The 24,276-nt window shown below is 43.7% G+C and overlaps 1 protein-coding gene across 2 annotated transcripts in view; it reads right to left on the reverse strand.

Moving 5' to 3' along the window:
- Positions 1 to 8,097: 8,097 nt before the first annotated feature.
- The window catches only part of PARN (poly(A)-specific ribonuclease), a 160,230-nt gene continuing 144,051 nt past the window's right edge, over positions 8,098 to 24,276 (reverse strand). For both annotated transcript variants that reach the window (XM_054714747.1, XM_008141569.3), the window contains exons 23-24: positions 17,565 to 17,749; positions 8,098 to 9,089 (exon numbers count right to left, since the gene is read on the reverse strand). In XM_054714747.1, the coding sequence (XP_054570722.1) occupies positions 9,037 to 9,089; positions 17,565 to 17,749 (238 nt within the window). In that variant the 3' untranslated portion in view covers positions 8,098 to 9,036. The remainder of the gene's footprint in view (positions 9,090 to 17,564; positions 17,750 to 24,276) is intronic.

The raw sequence follows: 24,276 nt of genomic DNA on the forward strand, positions 1-24,276 counted from the left end.
GGGACTCCTTCGGGCGGCGCTGAGCCTGGCCTGACTTTGGCTCTGGACTCGGGTGCACCCTACCGCCGCTCCGGAAGCCAAGCTGTGAAGCCCAGGGTAGCCAGAGTGCCCGTGTGCACCAAAACCTAGGCTCTGCCCTCCCGGTTTACCTCAGTGGATAGAGCATTGGCCCTCAAACTGAAGGGTCCTGGGTTTGATTCCGGTCAAGGGCGCGTGCCTTGGTTGCAGGCTGGATCCCCGGCCCAGGTTGCGGTGTGTGTAGGAGGCAACCAATCCATGTGTCGCTCTCACATCAATGTTTCTCTCTGTCTCTCCCACTCCCTTCCACTCTCTAAAGATCAATGGAAAAAGTATCGTTGAGTGAGAAATAAAAAAAAATAATAATAAAAAACAACCGAAAAGCTTAGGCTCAACCCTGAATGAGATGAAAAACAGATAAACCACCAGTGCCACTCACAGTGTCCCTGCCCCAGCCCCTCAGCCCCCAGCCAAGTGCCCTTGGTCCCACCTGTCATTTGAGACAGGATTTGAGAACTCACCGTATGAAGTGTCATGGGCAAGTGATACACAACTGAGACACTGGCCTGGCAGGGGATGCTTGGAGTCGGAACCCTCTAGAAGCAACCCCTCCGGGTTGGACTGAACTAGGTGGTGGGAAATAAGAGATCACCTCACTAACCTGCCAACCAGGCAAGAGCTGCCTGTGCCCAAGCCCAGCTTTGGCGCCTTGGAGCCCGAGGTTAGAAGAAGCTGGGGAAAGCCACTTTCTCAAGGCACTTAACCCTTTGCACTCGCTTGCTTTTTTCTCGATTCCTTTACTCTAATGCTAACCGTGTGAGTCACACTCGACATCTGAGTGCAAAAGTTTAAAACAGCTTCAGGAGATTCCAGAACAGTAACATGTGAAAGACTCCCACATTATTACCTCAACTCCTTCTCTCAGGCAGTGTGGCCATCCAGGGCTCACATTTCAGGCCTGCCACGTACTAGCTGTGTGAGCTGAGGCTGCTTCTCAACTGCTCCGAGCGCTCCTCTCCCCTCCCGAGGGGACAAAAGGGACGACAATAATGTGCCGGGCACATAATAACCCTCTAAGTCTGAAGAACAAGCCTCCACGAGAGTGAGACCCTGACATCAGAGAGCGACATTTCCCACATGGTCCCAACGATCCAAACCAAAGACACAAACGAGCTCAGAGGTGCCAGCTGCTCACGTGACCTGGGGATGGACGTGACCTTGCCCCTTGGTGTGTAACAAGTGCGTGCATTTCTCTTGCAGTCCAGGCAGCTTTCCCAAGACCGGCGGCTCCCAGGCCTGAGCAGCAACCAGAACACCTGCAGGGCTAGTTTCCAGACGGCCGGCCCCACCCTGGAGCTTCTGACTCAGTGGGACTGGAGTGAGGCCCAAGAATTTACATTTCGAACAAGTTCTCAGGTGCTGCTGCTGGGAACAGGAGCTTCCGGGCCAGGTGTGTCTCCTTGCCGCGCTGGGTCTCCATGGCGTCCTCTGGAAGCGAAATGATTGGCTGGCGCATGAGGCGGGTGCTTTGGACATCGCACTCAGGGTCTGTAGCCCTCTGGCAGGGGGGTAAATTGGAAAGCAATCTGGCAATCTAGACTGAGAGCCTTTAAAATATATATATAATTTCAGAGAGGAAGAGAGGGACAGAGAGATAGAAACATCAATGATGAGAATCATTGACTGGCTGCCTCCTGCATGCCCCCCACTGGGGATTGAGCCCACAGCCCAGGCATGTGCCTTGACAGGGAATCGAACCGTGACCTCCTGGTTCATAGGTCGATGCTCAACCACTGAGCCACGCTGGTCAGGCGATCGAGAGCCTTTCAATGTGTCCGCTCCCAGCGGCTGGGATCCCCTCTTCAGGGAAGTGTCCCTGAGGGAAGTCTAAGAGATGGACAAAGCTTCCGAGGGCCTGTGGGAGTGAGGAGAGGCTGCAGGTCTGTGCAGAGCTCTTCGTTCCTGCAGCTGGGGCTGGGCAGAGAGTGCAGAGGGGGATCTGGGCCCGACCCAGAGCCCGGACTCCTGGCATAGTCAGTACACACACAAGTGAGACTCGGGGATGCAGAGGGATTCCCACCCCCAAGTCCCTCAGCACGTCTCCACTGACATGTCTTTGTCTCCCTTCAGATGGACATGTCAGTACCAAGTCTTGGTGAGGGACATGTCCCCTGAGGTTTGAGTTCCAGTGAGGAGAGTGGCGGGCTCCTCTGACAGCCGAGGGAACTGAATCCGCTGACAAGCTCAGCCGGGGCCATCACCAGGGCAGATGCTGTGCCCGCAGCAAGCTGCCTCCAACGTGCGGGTTCCTCCATCCCTGTGATTAATGGAAACTCTTCCGAGTCTACGTGGAAATGAGCGAATGGAAAAGGGAGACAATGAGGGCTCTGAGGCTATTCTCTCACACCGCCCACCAGGATCTGTGCGCTTGCTGACTCTTACACAACGTGGAAGACAAAGTCAACTGGACAATGGAGAATTACCAGGCCTCATGAAAACAACAAAACCCCCGAAGGACCCTCCACCCCCCACCTTTAGACCCAGGCTCCAACAGCAGGCAAAAGCCTACGCTTCTGAGTCAGACTCAATTGTCAAGGTAACTTGTAGACACGGTGCTCCGAGGGGCCACTGAATGTTTACCCCATTCACAAATGCAGGCCGACCCACTGGGTAAGATTAGTCCTTCCCGAGTGAACTGAAGGGCTCTGAACTCCCAGCCTCTGGGTACTGAAAGCAAGACTCTGGGTCAACGGGGACTGCAGTGCAGAGGGGAGATGTGGGAAGACAGTGTACGTTCCTTATCGCCAGCTGGAACGTGGTAGGGAACCACGCTCAGTCTAAGACTCCACCGTCTACGCTCAGAGCACCTGTGCGGGCAGCTGGACGGAGGAGTGCTGTCCCCACCGTCCTGTGCGAGGGAGGCAAGTGTCAAAGGGCTGGTGGCCAGCGCTCTGGCTGGTCTCAGAAATATGGCCGACGTTTCCGTGGACAAGTCGCACACGCCGGGCACGGATCTGCACAAGTGCACAATTCGCACACCCAGGCTAGGTTCTTTGGCTTCAAGCTTCTGGTCTAATATTTCCCTTAAAAAATAGCCGTGAGGATTCCATTTCACCCTGGCTGGTGTAGTTCAGTGCTCAGAGCATTGGCCTGCACACCAGAGGGTCCTGGGTTCGATTCCCGCTCAAGGGCAGGTAACTAGGTTGTAGTTTGTTCCTGGGCCCCGGGTGGGGTGTGTGGGAAGCAACCAATCGATGTGTCTCTCTTACATCCATGTTTCTCTCTCTCTTCCTCTTTCCCCTCCCTCTCTCTAAAAATCAGTGGGGAAAATATCCTCAGATGAGGATTAACAACAAGAACAACAACAAAAAGGTTCAATTTCTTCTCTTATGAAATATTAAGACCTCCCCCTCCCTAATAAAAGGGCTCTTTTTTGTTGTCCTTTCTTTTCTGATGGGATTATCTTGTCTCAGATGTTTCCATTTTAAAAAGACCCTCTCAGCTGGTGACGGCTTCACCAGGCCCAGCCGCACCAAAAGCTTTCTCAAGTTCAGGTTCCGGCATGACTAGAAAAAGCAGCGGGTGGAGACAGAAATGGCGAGGGTGGCTGGCAACCAGGAGAAACACAAACTGGCCTTCAGGTATTCTATTTCCCCTCCTCGACAAAATCAGACACATAGCTGCTGTACTCCACGAATCACTTGGGTAATAGAAGATTTCAACTGAAGTCACAAAACTTAAGTCATGAGATTAAAAAAAAAAAAAAAAAAGATCCCAAAAGATTGCACTATTTTTAACACTCCCGAGTTTCCCAGGTCAGGAGAGTGACCTGGGCTCAGCAGGAACCGCGGGTCATAGCATTTCCCTCCCCGTGTGATGAGAAGGGCTTGTCCTCGTGGGACCGGCACCCGGAGAAATGATGACACCCTCTCTGTGCAGCTGTTCAGCAATAGTAAGAGCACATTTTAAAGACACACACACTCAAGACCCACACTTGGTATTGGGTCACTAGATTTTTGCACCAGGCACCAAAGCAATCCAATAGGAACGGTCTTCTCCACAAATGCTGATGGAATAACTGGATATTCACATGGAGTGAGGGGACCTGTTCTCACACCACACACACAAATTAACTCAAGATGGACCACAGACTTTGACACAGACGCTAGAACTACGAAGCTTCTAGAAGCATGAAAGAGCATCTTTACTATATGGTTTCTTAGAAAGGACATAGGAAAGAAACTGCCAGCGTAGACTTCATTAAAATTAAACACTTCTGCCCAGTAGCAGATACTGTTAAGAAAATAAATAAGTTGATAGGAGAGTGGATCATGAATATTCTCATCACAAAAAAGAAATGGTAATATGTGATGTGATGGTGGTGTGGGATAGGGCTATGGTAGGGATCCTTTGGCGATGTATGGGTGTATCAAGTCATCACATTGTCCACCTTAAACTTACACAATGTCCTATGTCAGGTGTATCTTAGTAATCCAGTAAAAAAAAAGAGAAAAGAAAAGAAACAAGCCAGCCATAGACTGGGACTAAACATTTTCAAAACATTTCAGAATATATAATGAACACCTACAACTTAATAACAGAGACACAAACAACCCAATAAAATATAGACAGGCAAACTGAACAGATACTTTACAGAGGAGTACATAGAAATGGCCAACAAGTACCTCATCATTAGTTATCAGGGAATTGCAAAGGAAAGCTGCAATAAGATATACTATATACTATATACTATATACCCACGGGGACGGCCAGACCACACCAAATGTTGCCAAGACGAGAGCTACAGGAACTCTCATACATTGCTGATGAGAGGATAAAATGATATGACCATTTTGGAAAAAGATCTGGAAGTTTCTTATAAAACTAAACATGTATCGCCTGGTCAGTGTGGCTCAGTGATTGAGGGCTGACCTATGAACCGGGAGGTCACGGTTCAATTCCCAATCAGGGCACATGCCCAGGATACAGGCTTGATCCCCAGTGTGGGGCATGCAGGAGGCAGCCGTTGAATGAGCCTCTCTCATAATTGGTGTTTCTATCACTTTCCCTCTCTGAAATCAATAAAAATCTATTTAAAAAAATATTCAGACTGGTGGTTGCCTCTGGGGGTGGGGGTGAGGAAGGGGTTAGCTGGGAAGAAGCATTTGGGAGTATTCTGGGTGATGGTAATGTTCTGCATCCTGACACGTGAAAATGAATAAAGGAAGCCTTGTTCAAAATGGAGTCAGAGCCCTGGCCAGTGTGGCTCAGTTGGTTGGAGCGCCATCCCATACACCAAAAGGTCACCGGTTTGACTCCTGGTCAGGGCACATGCCTAGATTGCATGTTCGATCAGCAACCAAGTGATGTTTTTCTCCCTCCCCTCCCCCCTTGCTATCTCTCTAAAATCACTATCTTCAGGTGAAAATTTAATAAAAGAAAATAGAGCTGGAAAGCCATGGAGGACTCTCCCCCACTACCCCTCGTCGCAGCGTGTATACTTCAGCAGAAGGAAAATGTCCTCTCCGCCAGAAACAGCAACTGCTCTTGCCTGCAACCAATGAGAACCCATCACCACTTCCATCTCTCGTTTTCCTCCTTTGTTCAAAACAACCCCTCCCAAATTCCTCCTTTCCTTTACAGAAGAGGGCTCTTCTCTTTTGTTCTCCAATCTGGCCTATGTTTCTCATAATTTGCTTGTCCAGAATTGAAATTCCTCTGCTACTGTTGAATAAACTCATTTGCTGCTTGACAACTTTTAAGTTTTAAGGCTAATAGTACATTTAAGATTTGGGCATTTTCACTATAAATTTTATCCCCACAGACCCCCAAATATAAACAAACATTAAATTCTGACTAATGACAAGCACGCTGGAGTATTTGGGCGGGGGAGTGTACTGATGTTTGCAACTTAGAAATGATGAATTCATGGATGAATGGAAGACAGACAAATCTATATATATATAAAAGGCCAATAGCACTAAGTGTCCATCCGACTAGTAGCTATGATGCACACTGACCACCAGGGGGCAGACACTCAACATAGGAGCTGCTGAGCTGCAGTGACTTGGCAGCAGCGGTTCTCAGGTGACGCATCCCGAAACCAGAGAGGAGGGAGCCAGATTCCTCACAGAGCCACGTGATTCCACCTTCGGACGTGCGTTATGTTGTTGCTGGGGCACTGTCGGCCCCAAATCTGGTTTAGTGCACACTTGCGTTTGTATTTCACACCCTGTACAATGGCAACTTTGCAGAGTGCTCTCTCACACTCCGGGACCCCTCGGGGGATGTTGAACTGCGGGTTTCAGCCCGATCCCTGCAGGCCAGGCCGAGGGACCCACCTGCTGGAGGGACCCCGCTCACTCCGCAGACGCCCTTCGAGCCACAGCACCACCCCAGGTGTGGGCTGGCCGGGGAGGGATGGCGGGAGGTTGGCTCCAGGGTGTATCTGGCCCGTCTCACCTAGTCCCACCCGGCCGGCCACCTTCTAATTAATTTCCTTTCAATGTGCATGAATCCTTGCACTGGGTCACTAGTGGTTATATAATAAAACACAAACAGCAAAATAAAAACTGTACAATCTAGGTGGTAAGTAAATGCATGTTCACTGAATACATTCTTTCAACTTCTCTGTATGTTTGAAAATGTTCATAATCAAATGTTGGGGGAGGGGGTGGACAAACGAAGCTATAAAAATAGACAGACGCAGTGCTCAGTCTGCACCACAACCCCGAAATCAAAGAACTACAAAACTATGGGCAGAGAGACACTGAGGGGCCCCCTGCCAGGCCTGCCCCATTTGGCCAGTCTTCCAGAAACCTGGCAGCACAGCCCCATCACAACAGTATGTCCCTGGGCCTCACTATCAAAAAGCCAAAGCTCGAAAGAGACATCGAGAAAGCCTAGGTGGTCTGTATAGAGAGGGGGAAAGGGCCAACCCAGTTCACCTGTTTAAGTCGTTTGCTACCGATGGGAAAATAGAGGCCAGGGCCTGTATGAGCTTCACTGGGTATTTAATTTTAAGCCAAATTCCGCCGACCATGCCTGTGTGGGCTCTAGTTGCAGAAGCACGTCTACTAGTTCCAGATCAAAAGCGTAATCTTCAAATAATAGTACAATTTATTGGGCACCGTGTATATTGGGCATTTTACATAATCTGAGTTCTCGCAGCCACCCTGTAAAGCAGGTTTATTATCCTAATTTTATGACTGAGGACACTGAGGCTCAGAGAGGATAAATGATGTGTCCAAAACCACAGAGCTGGAGCTGAAATAGAAGTCCTTTCTAGAAAGCACTCCTCACCAAGCCCCTCTGACAGGGGTACAACCTGCATGTGTGCAAAGCTTCTGGAGCAGGAAGCTTTGGGCTTCAGGGCACAATGAAGAATTTCATGACCTCAGGGCCAGAGGCCAATCTCTGGTTAGACCACCCCTCGATCTGCGTGTCCTGGCAAGGCGCCCTCATTAGGCCATTTGTACTCTTCACATGTACATCCATCACCATCTTAGGTGGTTTTCCCTCTTATTCACTAGTTAAAAAGAAGTGTCCGGTACTAGCTGTTTTCCCTGTAAGCTTTAATGACAGCAGAGCCCAGCCGCGCTCTTTAAGCCCCTGCCGTGGTCCCTTCCTTTACGGTTTCCCACTCTCCCATCTCACTTCCCCACTGAGCTGGGGGCAGTGACAGCTTAGAAGGGGGCCAGTTTGGGTTTGTAACTTTGTGGCTATCAGACTCCTGCAGAAGGGAGAGGACTAGAATGGGAAATGTTAAGAGGCTCTTCATTGGGGAAGTGTCTTACAAATCTGAGTTCACAGAACGCCAGTTTGCAGTTCCGGTCAGCTGTGAGGGCTCAGACTCCTCCCACTGTGGAAACGACGCAGGCCTCCACGCCGCCTTTACCAGAGGGCACAGCTCCAGCACAGGCTCTGACGCACGAGGCTGGTATAGGGTTAGAGAGAAAAGAAGCTCCAGTGACTTACCTCAGCTTTTCAGGGCTGAACTTTAGAGAGAAATGATACCTATGGAGAGACTGAATATGTCATTCACTTATTTAAAAAAAAAAAAAAAGGAAAAAAACAGAATCCTATGAAAATGTCTTTAATTTTCACCTTTTGGAAATACATTTTTCATTTTTATTTCTGTGATACAAAAATGTTATATATCTAACAATGATCTCTATGAAGCAGCTCTATTGAAGTAGATCCACGAAATTCCGTCTCCGTTGTGATCTGCTTCGACAGAGGAAGGGCGGGTACACGTAGCTTTGCCATGATTTCACACAGGCACGCACAGGTATGCACACATACCACCTTCTTCCGGGACAGCCACCCACACACAGAGACAACCACACCGACAAGTGAACAGAGCACTACATGTAAAAACAGAAGTTAACTTTTTACTTCTCCCCGCGCAAGAAACTCACATCGTAGGAAAAAATAACTCTAAATAAATATGCCCAAGGCCAAGGCATATGGGAAGCTCCTTTGTCGGTAGAGATTTTTCTACTGGAAAGATAAGCTTGAAAGCTTCATATTTTCAGGCAGCTAAGGTGGGAAGCAGACAGACATAACCGATTTCCCCACTAGGAGACGGTAACCATGTGCTAGGAATCCGAGCATGAGGAGACAAGGAAACCCCTTGAAGCAGGAAGGAGTTCAACCCCAAACTCGTCATCACAGCCCCCAAGAGTGTCAGCTCTTTCTGCATATTTCACAGCCGACACCCCCGTCAGGTGGAGTCTTACACACGCTAATTCATCACAGGGAAGGCTTCACATGAGCAACAAATAACTGGTCAATAATGTACACCCTACAGCCTACAGCCGTGCTGAGTGTCAGCAGACAGTTTACAATCGAAAGGAAGGAAAAATGCACAGCCACAAAAACAAAAGCTGAGCTTTTTCCAGGACACGCCGTTTTCAATCCCTCCCACACCGCACTTATTGAACAGGGTATGGCTTCCAACGTCCGCTGGTTCTTTCCCAGCGACAGCACCCGCGACTTGTCTCACTCAGGCCTCGGCTACCACGTGTCGGGAACTTCAAAGAGCTTGGCAGAGCTGTCCGAGATGCTTCCTGGTGGGAAAGGACAAAACAAGATGAGCAAGGAGAGGGCAGCCCCTGGAGAACAGAGCCACCATCACAGGGCAGGGCAGCTGCACAGCCACGCGGGCAAAGTCCTGGCAGGTCTTGTCTACGGAGAGCAGTGTCCAGCAAACGGCGGCACACCACAGACACATCCCAGGTAGGACCATGAGGTGCCTCCCTCCCCACTCGGCTGCCTCTGTCATTTTACAGGAGTTAACACGTGGACACTGACATCTCCCAGTGGCACACACACCATATTCTTTGCTAGCCACCATGCTGAGCACTTAGTTCATTTACTCTTCACACGATGGTACAAATATCCCCATTTCACAGATGCAAGAAGAGGCTCAGCAAGGCTGAGTGGCTGAGATGGAGTCTGCATCCTTCTACAGCACCAAGAGCCCTGCCGAGTCCCAGAAGGCTGGATTTCTGTGATCTGTGGGCTACGGGCACCGAGATCAGCACGGAGGGAAGCTGACCAGTGCGGGTTCTGAGATCCCAAAAAGGGCAAAGAAGCTTGTAGCTTTTTCCGACCTCAGCAACTCCGGCTAAGGTCTTCTTGGACTGAAGGAACCTTTTCCATTACAAACAGCTTCAACTCAAAGTGAGCCCTTCTTTTCCATCCATGCCACTTTCTGCAACAGAAACTACACAGATGTGTCAGGGCCTGGAGCGCCGATGTCCGGAGCTGAGCGAACGGGAACTAAGTTAGGAAAAGGCGTGTTCACAATGGAAAGTGTAGCGGGCCAGTCCCTCCCTGCACCGCTGGTGTCATGCCTTATTTAAGCCATAACTGCAGGGTTGGCAGGGAAAATGGGCAGAGCCAACCCCAGCTGCTAACATTCCAAGATTTCAAAAGAGGTCTTTGATGATGCCTGAAATGGAGAGTAACTCTTAAGGAGATATGGGGTTCGGTGTCCCACAAAGTAGAAAATCGCTCAGCTGAGACTGGCTACTGTTAATGACAGGAATGCCTAAAAGGAACGAGATCTAAACACCTGAAATAACACTGGCATTTCAGCTAAAATGAGAAATCCCACTTCCGATCACTTATTGAGAGAAAATCCAGAGAGACAGGGGAGCAGACCAGGAGAGGGGACTTTAATGTTTGCACCGCTGTGTTGAACATGCAAGCCTTGGGACTCTCAGTGAAGACTGCAAGACCTCTCCTGAGGAGTGAAAATGGGCTGGAGATGACTCACGTGAAAAAGATTCATGTGATCCTGTTATAAGAGATTAAAAACAAACAAACAAAAACAAAACACACACCACACACACACAAAAAAAAACAACAAACAGAAACACTGCCCTCCCTGGAATAACTAAGTGCTGTATTGGCCCATGATAAATATAACTAGCCTGACCTTCTCACTCAAATGTTCAAACAGTACCTATTGGGAGGCAGGAAAATAAATATCAATAAGGGCATTTTTATAATTCACATCAAATAAATAGCAGCCAATTAGCCACTATAAAGGTAAAGGCCACAATGCCCAAAGTGAGGAAATGAATTAAAACTAGCCAAGGGGGGCAGGGGACGGTAAATGACTAAAAGCAATTGCACTGTCATACTTATAGTAGCACCTGCCATTAGATGGATGGGAACGTGTGTGAGTAGGGTGGCACGCCACCATATACACAGTAGTGACTCTGTGAAGATCTAGTGAGACGTAATGGAAAGAACTTTGGAGTTGGGCAAATCTGGCTTGCCCATTTTACTAGCTGGATGACTTAAAACAACTTTCACTGCCTCGTCTATAAGATGGACTGACTAGTACTTTATGCCACAGAGGACTCTGGGATCTAGCAAAGTTCCTAGCACAGAGCAAGTTTTTTATACTCATTGGGTCCCCTCCCCTTATCAATAAGGAGCCCTACACTGAGCATGGTTGTTCCCAGGAAGCCATCAGCCTGCCGTCAAGGAGATGCTAATTTTCACTGTCTAAAATGTGCAGCTGCTGAACAAGAATATGTACAGAGGGACCAGAACTTTAGGAACCTTAAAGGAGACCCAGACATAGGCGAGCTGGAGGTCACGGCTAGTGTCCTTTCCAGCACTTTCCGGAAAGAGAGCACTGTGGACTGTCCAAGGATCAGTCTCAGAGCTAGTGGGTAAGGAGCCATCGTCAATTTTCCATGGAACTCATTTTCACAGTCCTGTTTTACTAGAGTGCAAAAATTATTTAGGAACAATTTTTATTTTTTAAAACAGATACTTAAGGGCATCTGCCTCCTACTATGATGGACCTCAATCCATACCTTGCATTCTTTACAAAGATTAATTAAAAATGGATTGTACACCTAAATGTAAAACCTAAAACTATAAAATTTCTAGAAGAAAACATAGGAGAAAATCATTGCAATCTTGAGTTAGGCAAAGATTTCTTAAATATAATACCAAAGGCATAATGCAAGAAAAATTGATAAACTGGATTTTGTTAAAATTTAAAGCTTCTGCTACTTGAAAAATACTGTTAAGAGAATTAAAAAACACTGTAAAGTACACACACACACACACAGAATATGAAAAGTTTGGAAGATTTTGCAAAACACCCAAAAGAACTTGTATCCAGAATATATAAGGAACTCTCAAAACTGAGTAAGAAGAAAACAACTCAGTGGGGGGGAGGGGAAGAGGGGGAAGGACAAATATATGAACAAACATTTCACCAAAGGAGAGATTTGGATGGCAAATAATCACATAAAGAGATACTTAACATCAATTAGTCATTAGGGAAATTCAAATCAAAGCAACAATGAGATATCACTACATACCCATCGGAATGGCTGTAAAAGGACAATACCAGTACTTGTCAATGTACAGAGCCACTGGGACCATCCTACCCTGCTGGTGGGAATGCAAATGGTGCAGCTACTTTAGAAAACAGGTGCCAGTTTCTTATGAAGTCAAACATACATTTACCATATGACCCAGCAATTCTACTCCCAGGTATTTACTCAAAAGAAATGAAAATTAGTCCATTCAAAAACCTGTACCTAAATGTTTATAGCAGCTTGATTCTTAGTAGCCGAAATCCGGTACCAATCTAAATGCCAACTGGCAAAATCTATATATATAAAAGGCTAAGTGACTGACCATCCATCTGTCCAAATGACCAACTGGCCGGCCAGCACACTGGCAATTTAAAAATAAATGTTGACTCGCGCATGTGCAATACATATAAAGCTCTCGCTGGTGCCAATCGCATGCGTGTGTTTCGATTTGTCATTGTCGATTGTGAATTTGGTTGTTTTGTTGACATTCTGAAGCTGAAAGAAAGCGGTGTCGTCAACAAAGTATGTCTGAGACCAACTATTGGCATTACGTACCTCTGACACTTCATCTCTGACACTTCTATTATAGAGAAAGGGTGAATAGCAATATTAAAATATTTCTTCTAATTGATTTCCTTTCAATGTGCACGAATCCATGCACCAGGCCATTAGTGGATAAATAAACAGCAATATGTCCATAAAGCAGAATACTATTCAGCAATAAGGAATAAACCATGAATACATACAACAACATGAATGAATCTCAAATGCATTATACTAAATTAAAGACTCAAAGGTTACCTATTGTTTGGTTCCATTTCTATAATATTCTGAAAAAAGGCAAAATTACAGCAATAGAAAGCATATCAGTGGTTATCAGGATCTAGGCATGCAGGCAGGATGACTACAAAGGGGCATGATAGACCTGGTCTGTATCTCAATCATAGTGATTGTTAAATGAATGTACACATTTGTCAAAACTAATCAAATTGTACATCTAAAAGTGATTATTTCTATTGTACATAATTTATATTTTTAAAAGGCTGTCCTGTAAAAGATATTAGGATTGTTGTTTTAAAAAGACAACAAAAATATAATATAAAATATTATGCTGATAAAAAATTTATTTGGCTAAGGGTTTTTTTTTTAATGGAGAAAAAACAGGATACGAACTTTCATAGAATATGATGCCAATGATGTATAAAAATGACAGGTGGAGCCCAGCCAGAGGGGCTCAGTGTTGAGTGTTGACCTATGAACCAGGAGGTCACAGTACGGTTCCTGGTCAGGGCACTTGCCTGAGTTGTGGGCTGGATCCCCAGTAGGGGGCATGCAGGAGGCAACCGATCAATGATTCTCTCTCTCATCATTGATATTTCTATTTATCTCTCCCTCTCCCTTCCTCTCTGAAATCAATAAAAATATATTTTTAAAAAATGAAAGGTGGAGAAATCACATTAACAGACTATCAAGTAACTTTCTATTTTTCTTCACTTTACAGATTTTCATAGTGAGCACATTATTTTTATTAACCAAAACAACAAAAGAGATTAAAAAGCAGTCCACACAATTGGTGACTGTTTCTGCTTATTTATCTTTCAACTAACCAGAGTGGAGAGGAAGAACTCCGAGAGGTAAGACATCTCTGACCTTAGGTGAATCCAAAACAGAATCTGAAAGCTACATGGTACACTGGAAATATGCCAAGGTACCGTTTTCTACAGAGCGGAATTCTGTATTTGGGAAGATCCTTTGGGGTACCATAGAAAGTTACTAACTCCTTAGGAAATGCTCCAAAGGGTGGTTTCCCAGCAGGCGAAGCTCCCCCTGGATCGTTTGTGGGGGTCCCAGAGAGTTGCCAGGAGGAACGGGGAGGGCACAAAAATGCACTGAGCAAACTGCCCCACAGCCCAGAGCAGCACACATCTCACTTCCCACACTTAGGCTGGAAACCACACTCTGAGGAATTAAAAAGCTCCTGGGGAGGTCGCTGAACTTTCCCAGCCTGGTTACTCAGGTGACCAACAGCAGCAACTGCAGATCTCATCTCTGACTCTAGGGAGACCTGTAATAGTATAAGGAGATTGCTGCTCTATGAAGATTCTAATTTTTTATATTCTGACCCTATGGCTTTGAGCTTGAAAAGTTCAACAGACTAGTCAAGACTCCAGTGAAACTCACGGTTCTTGGCAAAAAGTCAAAGGTCTAATGTGTTGTTTTAAATGCAAGGGGGCAGAGAGACTTGGAGCAACGTCTCTATCATGACAGAACAGTCAATACAAACGGTCCATGTCTCTGGCGTTCCTCCGTGACCACGGCTTAACAGGTTGCTTATGGAACCTCCGGCCCTGGACTGTCCATCAGTATTCTGAGTAGCCAGTCTGCTCAGTGTCAGGCAACTACTGTCAGCCTACAGGCGAGGCTGGGGTTTCTCCAGGCCCTAGGGACACTCTTCACTTAGTCATCCAGAACAAGTGTGCTACGGAAGCCCATCCATTAAACACTGCCTGGGACCATTTCCCAAAGACAGTTTATTCCAGCATAAATGGCACACAGAATTGTTTTCCTTTATGTACCTTGAATTCTGCAGAGGAAAAGTAGATAGCACTATCAATCTACACTAATCATAATAAATATAAAAGAAGGGAGCTTACATTATATATTTGCTTCCTAAAAATAGAATAGAAACAGCAAAGCCTAAGAGAAAAATATTTACTAAGTACATAATATGTGCATAAAATAGAAGCTCCAAGGGGAGCGGTCGTTGGGTTTTTATCACAATTTCATTTGAAAGTCCAGGTTGGTAACTGTTTCTGATCCAGAACAACTGCCAGAAATCCTCATGTTTGTACATAAAGAACCTTTTGCTTCCTCTGGTGCAATGTGTGAGCTCCGGATCAAACAGCCTCCACACCCCCCGCCCTGCCCCCGCATATTTGACTTGGCCAGTTGATAACTCTTTGAGCCTTGGTTTCCTATAGAAATTGAATATGTACTTGATAGGGTTTTTCTAAGGCCTAAACAAGTTAACAAAGGACGTTCCTAGTACAATGTCTGGTATATTATTTAAACTTAAATGGGTCATTTTGTTATCTAGAAAGGGTTCTAATACTTACCTCCTCATGTACTTTAGATATTACTATGTATAACTAAGGAAAACGGCACTGTTTTGTGTGGAGTTTATTGAGCATCTTTAGTCCCAGGATTGCCACAGTACACGACATTCTATGGTCTTACTTCTTGCTATGTCCTCCTTGGAAAAGAGAAAATTCCCTACAAATGAAGCTATGTTTTATGTTTTCATGCCTTCACTGAGGGTACTGGGCACCCAACACACCTTTGTGAATCCCCCCGAGTACCTGCCAAGAGACTCTCTCCACAGTAGCACAGCTCAGACTTGCTGCCTTACCTGTCTCTGAGACAGACTTTCCCACACTCCAAACACTGCAGCACAGGTCCAGCCAACACCCAACCAGGCTTCACAGCTCTGGAACGTGAGAGTTGAAGACAGACCCTTCACAGGGGCTGAACCCGGTCCTCTCACTACTGCAGGACCTTATTAAAGTCACCAAGCAACCAAAGTTGGTTAATTCAACAGATTCCACACCTAATCACTTGACCTGCATCCTGCTAATATCAGGACCAAACACTACAACAAACCAACGGAAAAGAATCCATTAAATTTCTACCCTGCCACTGCTAGGTCTAACTTGGTGAGCGGTGCTCCGAAAGAAAGCTAAATTTTACTCTCAAGTTCTGTAGTTCAATTCAAAGTTGTCAAGATGTTTCTCTCTATGACTGACAATGAAGTACAAAATCTATCATTTTTTTTAAGCTCACATCTTGTGGCAGTTACAGTTTTACTGTCAATGGGAGAGGGAAAAAAACTATTTAAATGATGGTATTATAAATTCAAAACCCCAAATAATTCATATAAAGCTTTCATTTAAAATGATGAAAGTTATAAAAGGAGCTAATCTATTAATGCAGTCTATTACTAGGTATTTTGATTTTAATACCTTTAAGATTATGCTGAGATAGAAAAAAAAAACCTGAAATTTTGTCCCTGAAAAGTAATAGCTAAGCTGAAAAATTCAAGAGAGAACAAGATATGAAGGAAAGGAATACAAGAGGGGAGCCCTCCCGCCCCCCCCCTCCCATCATGCTCAGAGTGACCGCTAAAAGTCGGGCTAACACTTAATATTTAACATGTGTTGAGCAGGTATAAATCAGCAGCAATAACATACTTAGATGAAGACTAAGTATGTTACAGATTAAGAACTTCTCAAGAACTTATTTTAAGGAAAGCATGGGAGGCAAGTAAAGGGAGACACCCCGATTCAAGGAGACAGCTCAAATATACACTCCAGGCTTCCAATCAGAGTTTAAAGTTTTCAGTTAAGTTAGGCATCAGCAAATTGTAAAAAAGCTTATGCGACATTTTGCCACTTCTTTCATTTCATTAATACTGAGATGCAGAAAACTTCCTACAGTTAGTTTGGACCACATGCAAAGGAATCAACTGAAACACAAGTTCCTAGCTTGGGTATGAATCACGCTCCATTGCTTTACTACCTTCCTTCAGTTTGGTTGTTGTGCCTGCTGACCAGGGCGACTGTCATGATGTAAAGAGATAAGGAACAAGGAATAATGGCATCTAGGTAGCTGGGCCTTCTTCCCCGAACAGACAATACATAACTGTGCTTACAACACCAGCTTCCTTATAGGACAGAATTAATTGCTCCATGACCCTAGGCAAGTCAGTAATCCTTTAGGCCTCTGTTTTCTTACCTGCAAACCGGCCCATGATGACTACCTCAGGTATTTACATGAAAGAATTTCTGTTAAGCATTAGGTGTCGTGCTGGATCCTTGGCAAACAGTCAGCAGCAGCTATAATCATTGTCACTGTGACTGTTGCCTCATCAGGTTATGGCCAATTCTGACAAGCAAGCCCCTTTCTCCCACACTCTAGCCCTGTATAGGGTCTGGGCATGAAGGGCTGAGTTAGGTCATGGATCCTCCATAGCACGTCTGAGTGACAGAGAGGATGTGTGTTTCAGCTTCAGGTGGGCTGGGGCTGACTTCTGGGTCTGCTTCTTACTAGCAGTTACAGGGACCTGCATATGTTTCTGATGGCAATTCCCTATGTCTGGGCTATTGTGAGGATGAAATTAAATAAGTAAAGAAAAAAACGCCTACTACAGCATCTAGCACATAGTAAGCTCTCAACATGTGCTAATTTCCTGTTTCCTTTGCTCCTTATATAATTCTGCTTCAGAGAGAAATCCAGGTTGCCTGGGTTTTCGTGGGAACAGTGAAAAAAAAAACTCTGCTACCAAAAATAATATGTGTAGGAGTAGGCCTCTGTGCAAAGTTAAATGTACATTTAAAATATGGAGGCTACTTTAAGCACATCAGTAAAACCTCTAACCCATGGAGGAGAGAGAAGATACCAAAATGGACTAACCATGTTCAACCTTCTCTATCAAGAGCCAGGGCTTTTTTTTTTTTTTTTTTTTAAGAGCCAGGGCTTTTAAAGGATTCCTCAAATTAAATTAAATTGGTCCTAAAAACATCTGGTCCCTTGCATCAACTGAGCCCTGCTGTAGTCTCTCCCACAGAACACAAGTTTCCTGCGGGCTGAAGAGCACACAGGTCCAGAACTTCAGAAAGAGCCAATACAAACCTGCTGGAGAAAGGTCCTTCTTCATTTTTTTAAATTTCTTGGTCTTTTTCCTTCCCTCAGTGGGGGGTTCGGCACAGGAATCTGTCTGCTCAAACTCAAGGTCAGAAGTCTCTCTCGCCTCCGAGCCAGCTTCTGCTTGACTGAGGCTCAGCTTTCTCTTTCTTCCTGTGCTGGTAGCTGTAGGACTGAAATGCAGACAGTGGAACAACATGAAATATGTTAAGAATAACAGGAAGACTAGCCTATAAAAATATTTTAATACTCTTAATCCTATGAACACTTAACTAGCAATCAACAACATGGGCAGCAGCTGCTTATGTGTAAGTTAAGACCTTATGAACTGCAGTCTAAAGGTTTACCCATGACAAGCTTATTCAGAAGCAAGTTCTACATCATGCTTGGATACACACACACACACACACACACACACACACACACACACACATCTAAGCTGTTCTAAGTGCTTAAAGAACAATTTTTAAAAAAGAAAACCCCTGGTCTCTGTTTTAGTAGAACTACTATAAAATAATAGTCTTGATTACATTAAATCAGAAGCCAGCATTGTTCCCTTCACAACTACCTAATGTATACACAGCAGAATAGAAGCAATCATGAGTCAGTTATCACACTGCACATGCATTTGAATACACTTACAGGGTATACCCCACCTTCCTATAATTCTCTCCTATTCCTAAAAGGTGCCAAATTTATAATTAAATCTGGCTTCACTTTTAAAGCTTCATAGGATCTGACATGTTGAATTACATCGAATTATATGTCCCAATTTTTCCTTAAGAAAATGTTTCCTGAAATATAACTTGATAAAAAACAGAGACCACATGGCCAGTATGAGTCCTGTCTCTTCTAAATGGGTCTGTAAATAGATTTTTTTTTATTATAGCCCCCAAGTTTTGAAAAGCATATAAAAACAAGTCATTCTGCTTGGAACATTCTCCTTCTTAAGTCTTCCCTAGGAAGTGAATACTTCACAATGTTACGCCTGAAAAACCTTTGGCTACCCAATTATATAATATTCTGGTCAGGACTGTATAACCTGAATATAATCATAAAGAAACAGCACACAAATCCAAATAAAAAATATTTTGTTGAAAAAAAGTGTCGAGGGCGGGGGTGTGTTCTTAAAAAAAAAAAGGTCATAAAAAAGACTAAAGAGACAGGAAAGCTAGATGGAACATATATAGACTGGAGCTTAGTTTGGATTATAGACTGAATATTATACTGGAGGAGAAAAAGCTATAAAGATAATATGGGATCAAATAAAAAAACAGATATGAACAGTAGGTTAAATATTAGATCAATGTTGAATAACCGAGGTTGGTAACTGTACTATAGCTATGTCAGAGAATATCCTTATTTAGAGTATTTGGGTATTAAGGACTGTTATATATCTAACTTCCTCTCAAATGGTTCAGAAAAAAAGTAGTATTGTTGGTGGTAGTGAATGGGGCGGGGGGGTTGTTGGGGCATTGAAGAGAGAAGGAAGAGAGAGAGAGAGAGAGAGAGAGAGAGGGAGAGAGAGAGAGAGAATGCAATACAGAGTGTGTGTGTACAGTAAGCCAGTAGGCCCTCACTTAATGACATCAATAGGTTCTGTGACTCTGAAGCAAACCAATGTATAATAAAACCAATTTTACCACAGGCTAATTGATATAAACAGAAGTTAAGTTCCAATAGCATCTAATCAACATTATAGTGAAACAACACTGAATGAAATGATGAGGATCGGCTGTATAGAGAGAGAGAGAGGGAGGGTAAAAGAAGGAAGAGAGAGCATGTGTACACAAAGCAAAAAAACAAATGGAGCAATATGTTAACAATAGATGCATCTGGATAGAGTATCTTTGAATTATTGTTAGATACAAGGGTCTCAAGGTCTAGACAGTTCTAAATGTTATTCTTGCTAAATGTTTAAATGTAGCACAGTATTTTGCAGATCAGCTGTAAACTGGATGAACTTGACTGGAACTCAACCAGATAAGTATAGCCAAGTACAAAGAAGAAATCAATGTGTAACAGACCCAACAATATTTATAAACAATGGCTGAGCCTCTCTTCAAAGAGACAGAGCTTTGAGTATGAATCCTCTTTCTTCTTTACTTGCTGCAAGTAAATAAAACTACTTTGCAACAACCACCTCTCAGTCTTGAATAGAACACCCCAAGCAGCAAACCACTTGAGTCTGGTAACAGTATTTGTGTGACTTTTTTAAAGTTTTAAATTATTTTCAAATTAAAAGTTAAAAAATTTTTTTCTGAGAAGCATGATGTGTAACAAGAAAAGTAAATTTCATTGAATATCTTCTGATACCTGCTATGACACAATCTAGGGCTAAAGTGTGTGTGTGTTTATACATGACTAATAAATATACTAGTATTGTTAATCTATTAATACAAGAAAGAGGAAACCTTGACCATTAACAAAATGTCTCATTTGATACAACTAGATGTTTATCCACCAACTCGGCTCACACCCTCAGAGTCAGCACCTGTCCCTTTTCAGTCTTCAGTGCCTGAGCCCTTCTCCTTCAGAGAAACTCATCCCCTCATTAACTACTTTTCATCAACTTGGTAAGTGCCTCCCCCAAGCAGCCTCCAGTCTTACTCAATTTATTTCTACCTACCACCAGTCCAGCTCTTTCCTCACCCACTGCCACTGTGGGCACTCCCTATCTTACCCAGACTCAAAACAGGATTCTAATTGGCCTGGCTCTCCCTCTTCTCCTCTTTCCAGTCTCTCTTCCCCTTCAAACCTATTCCTTCCAATGCTGCCAAACTTCTTCCAAAGCAGAAATTTGATCAAGATGTTCCCAGCTCAAAAACTTCTATGGCTCGCCACTACAAACCTAAATTTAAACTGCCTGGCATACCATCCAAGAATCACTGTCATCTGGGTCCCAATCTGCTCTTCTAGCCTTATCTTCCACTAGGCAGTCGAGTTGCAAATACAATATACATTGATCTTAATGACTTCCAATATATGCACTTTCCCATATATCCACCATCTCTTTAGAGAGCTTATCAGTCCCAATATAGCCTATATTCCCCACTCCAGTGTTGCTACTGCCCATCTATTCCTGATTAAACACCACTAGCCTTGAGAATGTTCCCCATTTCTCTGCCTAGTGTTCCTTTCTTTAAATGCTCCCCATAACACTCAGTTTGTCTGTCTCAAGGGGTCTTTAAGTCATCTATCATCCACACTAATAAAAGAGTAACATGCAAATTGACCGTACCTCCACGACGCCACCAGCCAATAAGAAGTATGCAAATTAACCCAACAAAGAGAGTGGGTTAATTTGCATATGCAGGCACCGAGCGGCCGGGGGTGGGGCAGGATGCAGGCGTTCCACACCGCCCCAGCCACTCCAGGCCTCTGGGCAGCGTGGGAAGGCAGAAAGGCGGCTCCACCTGGAGCGAAGGTGGTGCCAGCAGCCAGGGGAAGGAAGGCCCATTCTTGCACAAATCTTCATGCATCGGGCCTCTAGTTTTTATAATAAACAAAAATTGGGACCCTGAGAAAGATACTGCCTAAAAATGGGTTCTGGTGGCTCACTGGGCTCAAATTTTAAAAAAACAGAGCCTAGCAGCTATTTCTATGCTGGGGCCTCTCACACACCCCACACTTCCAAAGAAGCCTGTACTAAACTACCTGCCCACAGTGTGTTTCTGTCATCTGAACCAGCCCTTATAAAGGAGTTCCTGGAATCCTATTTCAAACAATAGGACTGAGGCTTTCCTCATCCAATCAGAGCTGCATAAATATCTTCACCAACTAATCAGAGTAGTTCTATTCTGACCAATCAGGAAAGTGTCTTTTAGGCCAATTAAACTGTGAGGATTTGAAGTCCTCCTCTGCATGAGGATAGACCAATCAGGGATCAGGGGCGGGGACTTCTATCTACATAAGCCAGCTCCTGTCTGGCTCTGAGAGCACACTTCCCCTTCCTACCAAAGACTGAAGATTGTGTTTCCCAGGCTGGAGCAGAACAGAGATGCCTAGCAAGAAGGAAGCCTGGTTTCAGGGCTGCCTGGCCCCAGGGCTGCCTCACAGCCAGACTGCATCACAATTGAGCTGTTTTGCTCTGAATCAAGTTTCCTTTTTCACTGAACTTCAAATTGGGTATTCCTGTTGGGGTTGAGCTGGTGACAATGACCATCGGTTGACAATATGTATTTGTATATGTATGTAATATCCATACCAACATGAAATGTTCTCAACTGTCATTCTCTAGTAAAAATAAGTGATTATCATATGCCATATAGCTAAACTAAAGCAGTTTGGGATCAAAACAGTTTTTATCATACATTGAAAACTAGATATATGAAGGTTACTACCTTAAAAATGTGAATTCTTTAAACATTTTTAAGATACAGTTGTTTGTGTGTATTACATATAGATATTCTCAATACATGTATGTTGATAAGATACTCCTGTATGAATTGATTTCAAAAGTCAAAATGAGATCAGACAAAACAACCTCCCATTAGTCTGGGCTCGTCTTACATGCAAAATTAGTGAACAAAGTAAGCCATTTTACAAGGCATATGAAGAACACAGTTAAACCCACTGAAGAAGTAGTGACTAATTAAAAAATAAAATGTTTCTGACACAACTTGGTATGTCAATATTGAACATTGAACCTTGATTAGTATTTATATGGGGGTTGCAAATAACAAGCCATCTTGGTTATAATGACTATTAGGTCAAACTTAGAATTTTGCTGAAAAATGTTATTAACAATGCAGCAACTACACACAAATTCTGCAAGATTCTCCATTAACTTCTTCCTTTTAGCAGAAAAATTATTTGCTAACAGAAAGGTCACATTCACAAGCTCCTTCTATAATGCCACAAATATCTGGCTGCTCCATGAAATTTTTCCCCTTTATTTTATTTTTTAAATGTTTTTATTGATTTAGGAGAGAGAGGAAGGGAGAGAGAGAGAGAAAAACATCCATGTGAGAGAGAAACATAGATCAGCTGCTTCCCTGACATGGGCATGTGCCCTGATGTGGAATGGAACCTGCAACCTTTCAGTGCACGGGTTCAACCAACTGAGCCACACCAGCAAGGGCTCCCCTTTACTTTATTTTATTAAAATATATTTGTATTGATTTCAGAGAGGAAGGGAGAGGGAGAGAGAGATAGAAACATCAATGATGAGGGAGAATCATTGATTGGCTGCCTCCTGCACACCCCCTACTGGGGATCGAATCCACAACCTGGCCATGTGCCTTCTTCCAGAATCAAACCAGGACCCTTCAGTCCTCAGGCCGACGTTCTATCCACTGAGCAAAACCAGCTAGGGCTCCCCTTTATTTTAAATTAGGGTATTATTTTCATGCAATGAAATTCATATAGTTTAAGTGTACTGTTTGGTTAATTTGGGGAACTGTATATAACCACATATACACTACTACAATCAAGATATAGAATAGTTCCCTTTCTCAAAGGCTCCATCTCCTAATACCATCACATTGGTGGTTAAGACTTCAATTTATTAATTTAAGGGGAAGGGGAGAAACGCAACTCAGTCCACAACACAAGATCACTAAGATTTTAGTACAATTTTAATTCTCACATTTAGGTCTACAAGTAGATTTAAGTTCATTATATACATGGCGTGATATGACAGAGAAAGTTTGTTGTCTTGCATACCATTATACAATCCTTTTAGCACTATTTGTTGACAAAAGTAACCTCTGCCTACTGGATCACCAGCACTTTTGTCAGAAATTTTTACTTTTCCAAATTCTCAAATCTTCAGGATTTGAGAACAAGAGATCAAAATTCCCAAATTATCCATTATTCTGTATATTTAATAGCACTTTATTATATCTTTTTAAATAATAATGAGTTAGCATAAAACAGTGACTCACTCTTCTGTGACAGGGTTATATTAAAAATTTGAGAGGGTAGTTTGGTAAAATAAGATATAATAATAAGAGCATGGTTATTATTATGAACCAATATACTATGAAAAATTATGTATTTCAATAAGTAATCTCTATCTGATATAGATATTTAGAAAACGAAAAGATTAAGACAGCACCAAAGGGATGCCAAATAAATATCATTTAAACGTTAAAAGATGTCACAAATACTTAATATTTAAAAGTTATTCTCAAATGAGATGTTTAAACACACGCCCTAGCTGGTTTGGCTCAGTGGATAGAGCATCAGCCCTCAGACTGAAGAGTCCCAGGTTTGATTCCAATCACGGGCACGTACCTTGGTTACAGGCTCCATCCCCTGCCCTGGTAGGGGCTTGTGGGGGAGGCAACCCAATCCATGTGTCTCTCTCACATCAATTTTTCTGCCTCTCCCCCTCTTTGACATTCTCTCTAAAAATCAATGGAAAAATATCCTCAGGTGAGGATTAACAACAACAACAACAACAACAAAACCCACAAGCTTTCATTGCTAGTATTTGTCTTACAACAAATATTCCAGATATAGAAGTTTGTTTCATGTTGTGCTGATGTTGGGTCAGATTGTTCTGAGTGTGTCCAAAGCTAATACAAATTGGGCGCTAGACTACACAATGCTTCATATAAGCTCATTTCTTTTTTTTTTAGAAATGGAAATATTTTGTCTGCTTGCCTTGATTTTGGTTTTGCTGTTAAAATTGATATTGCTTGTTCTAATTCAGATTAAATTGGCTGATTTCACAATGGAGTATTCCACAATG

The sequence above is a fragment of the Eptesicus fuscus genome, chromosome 4 (assembly GCF_027574615.1).
Source record: "Eptesicus fuscus isolate TK198812 chromosome 4, DD_ASM_mEF_20220401, whole genome shotgun sequence".
NCBI lineage: Eukaryota > Metazoa > Chordata > Mammalia > Chiroptera > Vespertilionidae > Eptesicus > Eptesicus fuscus.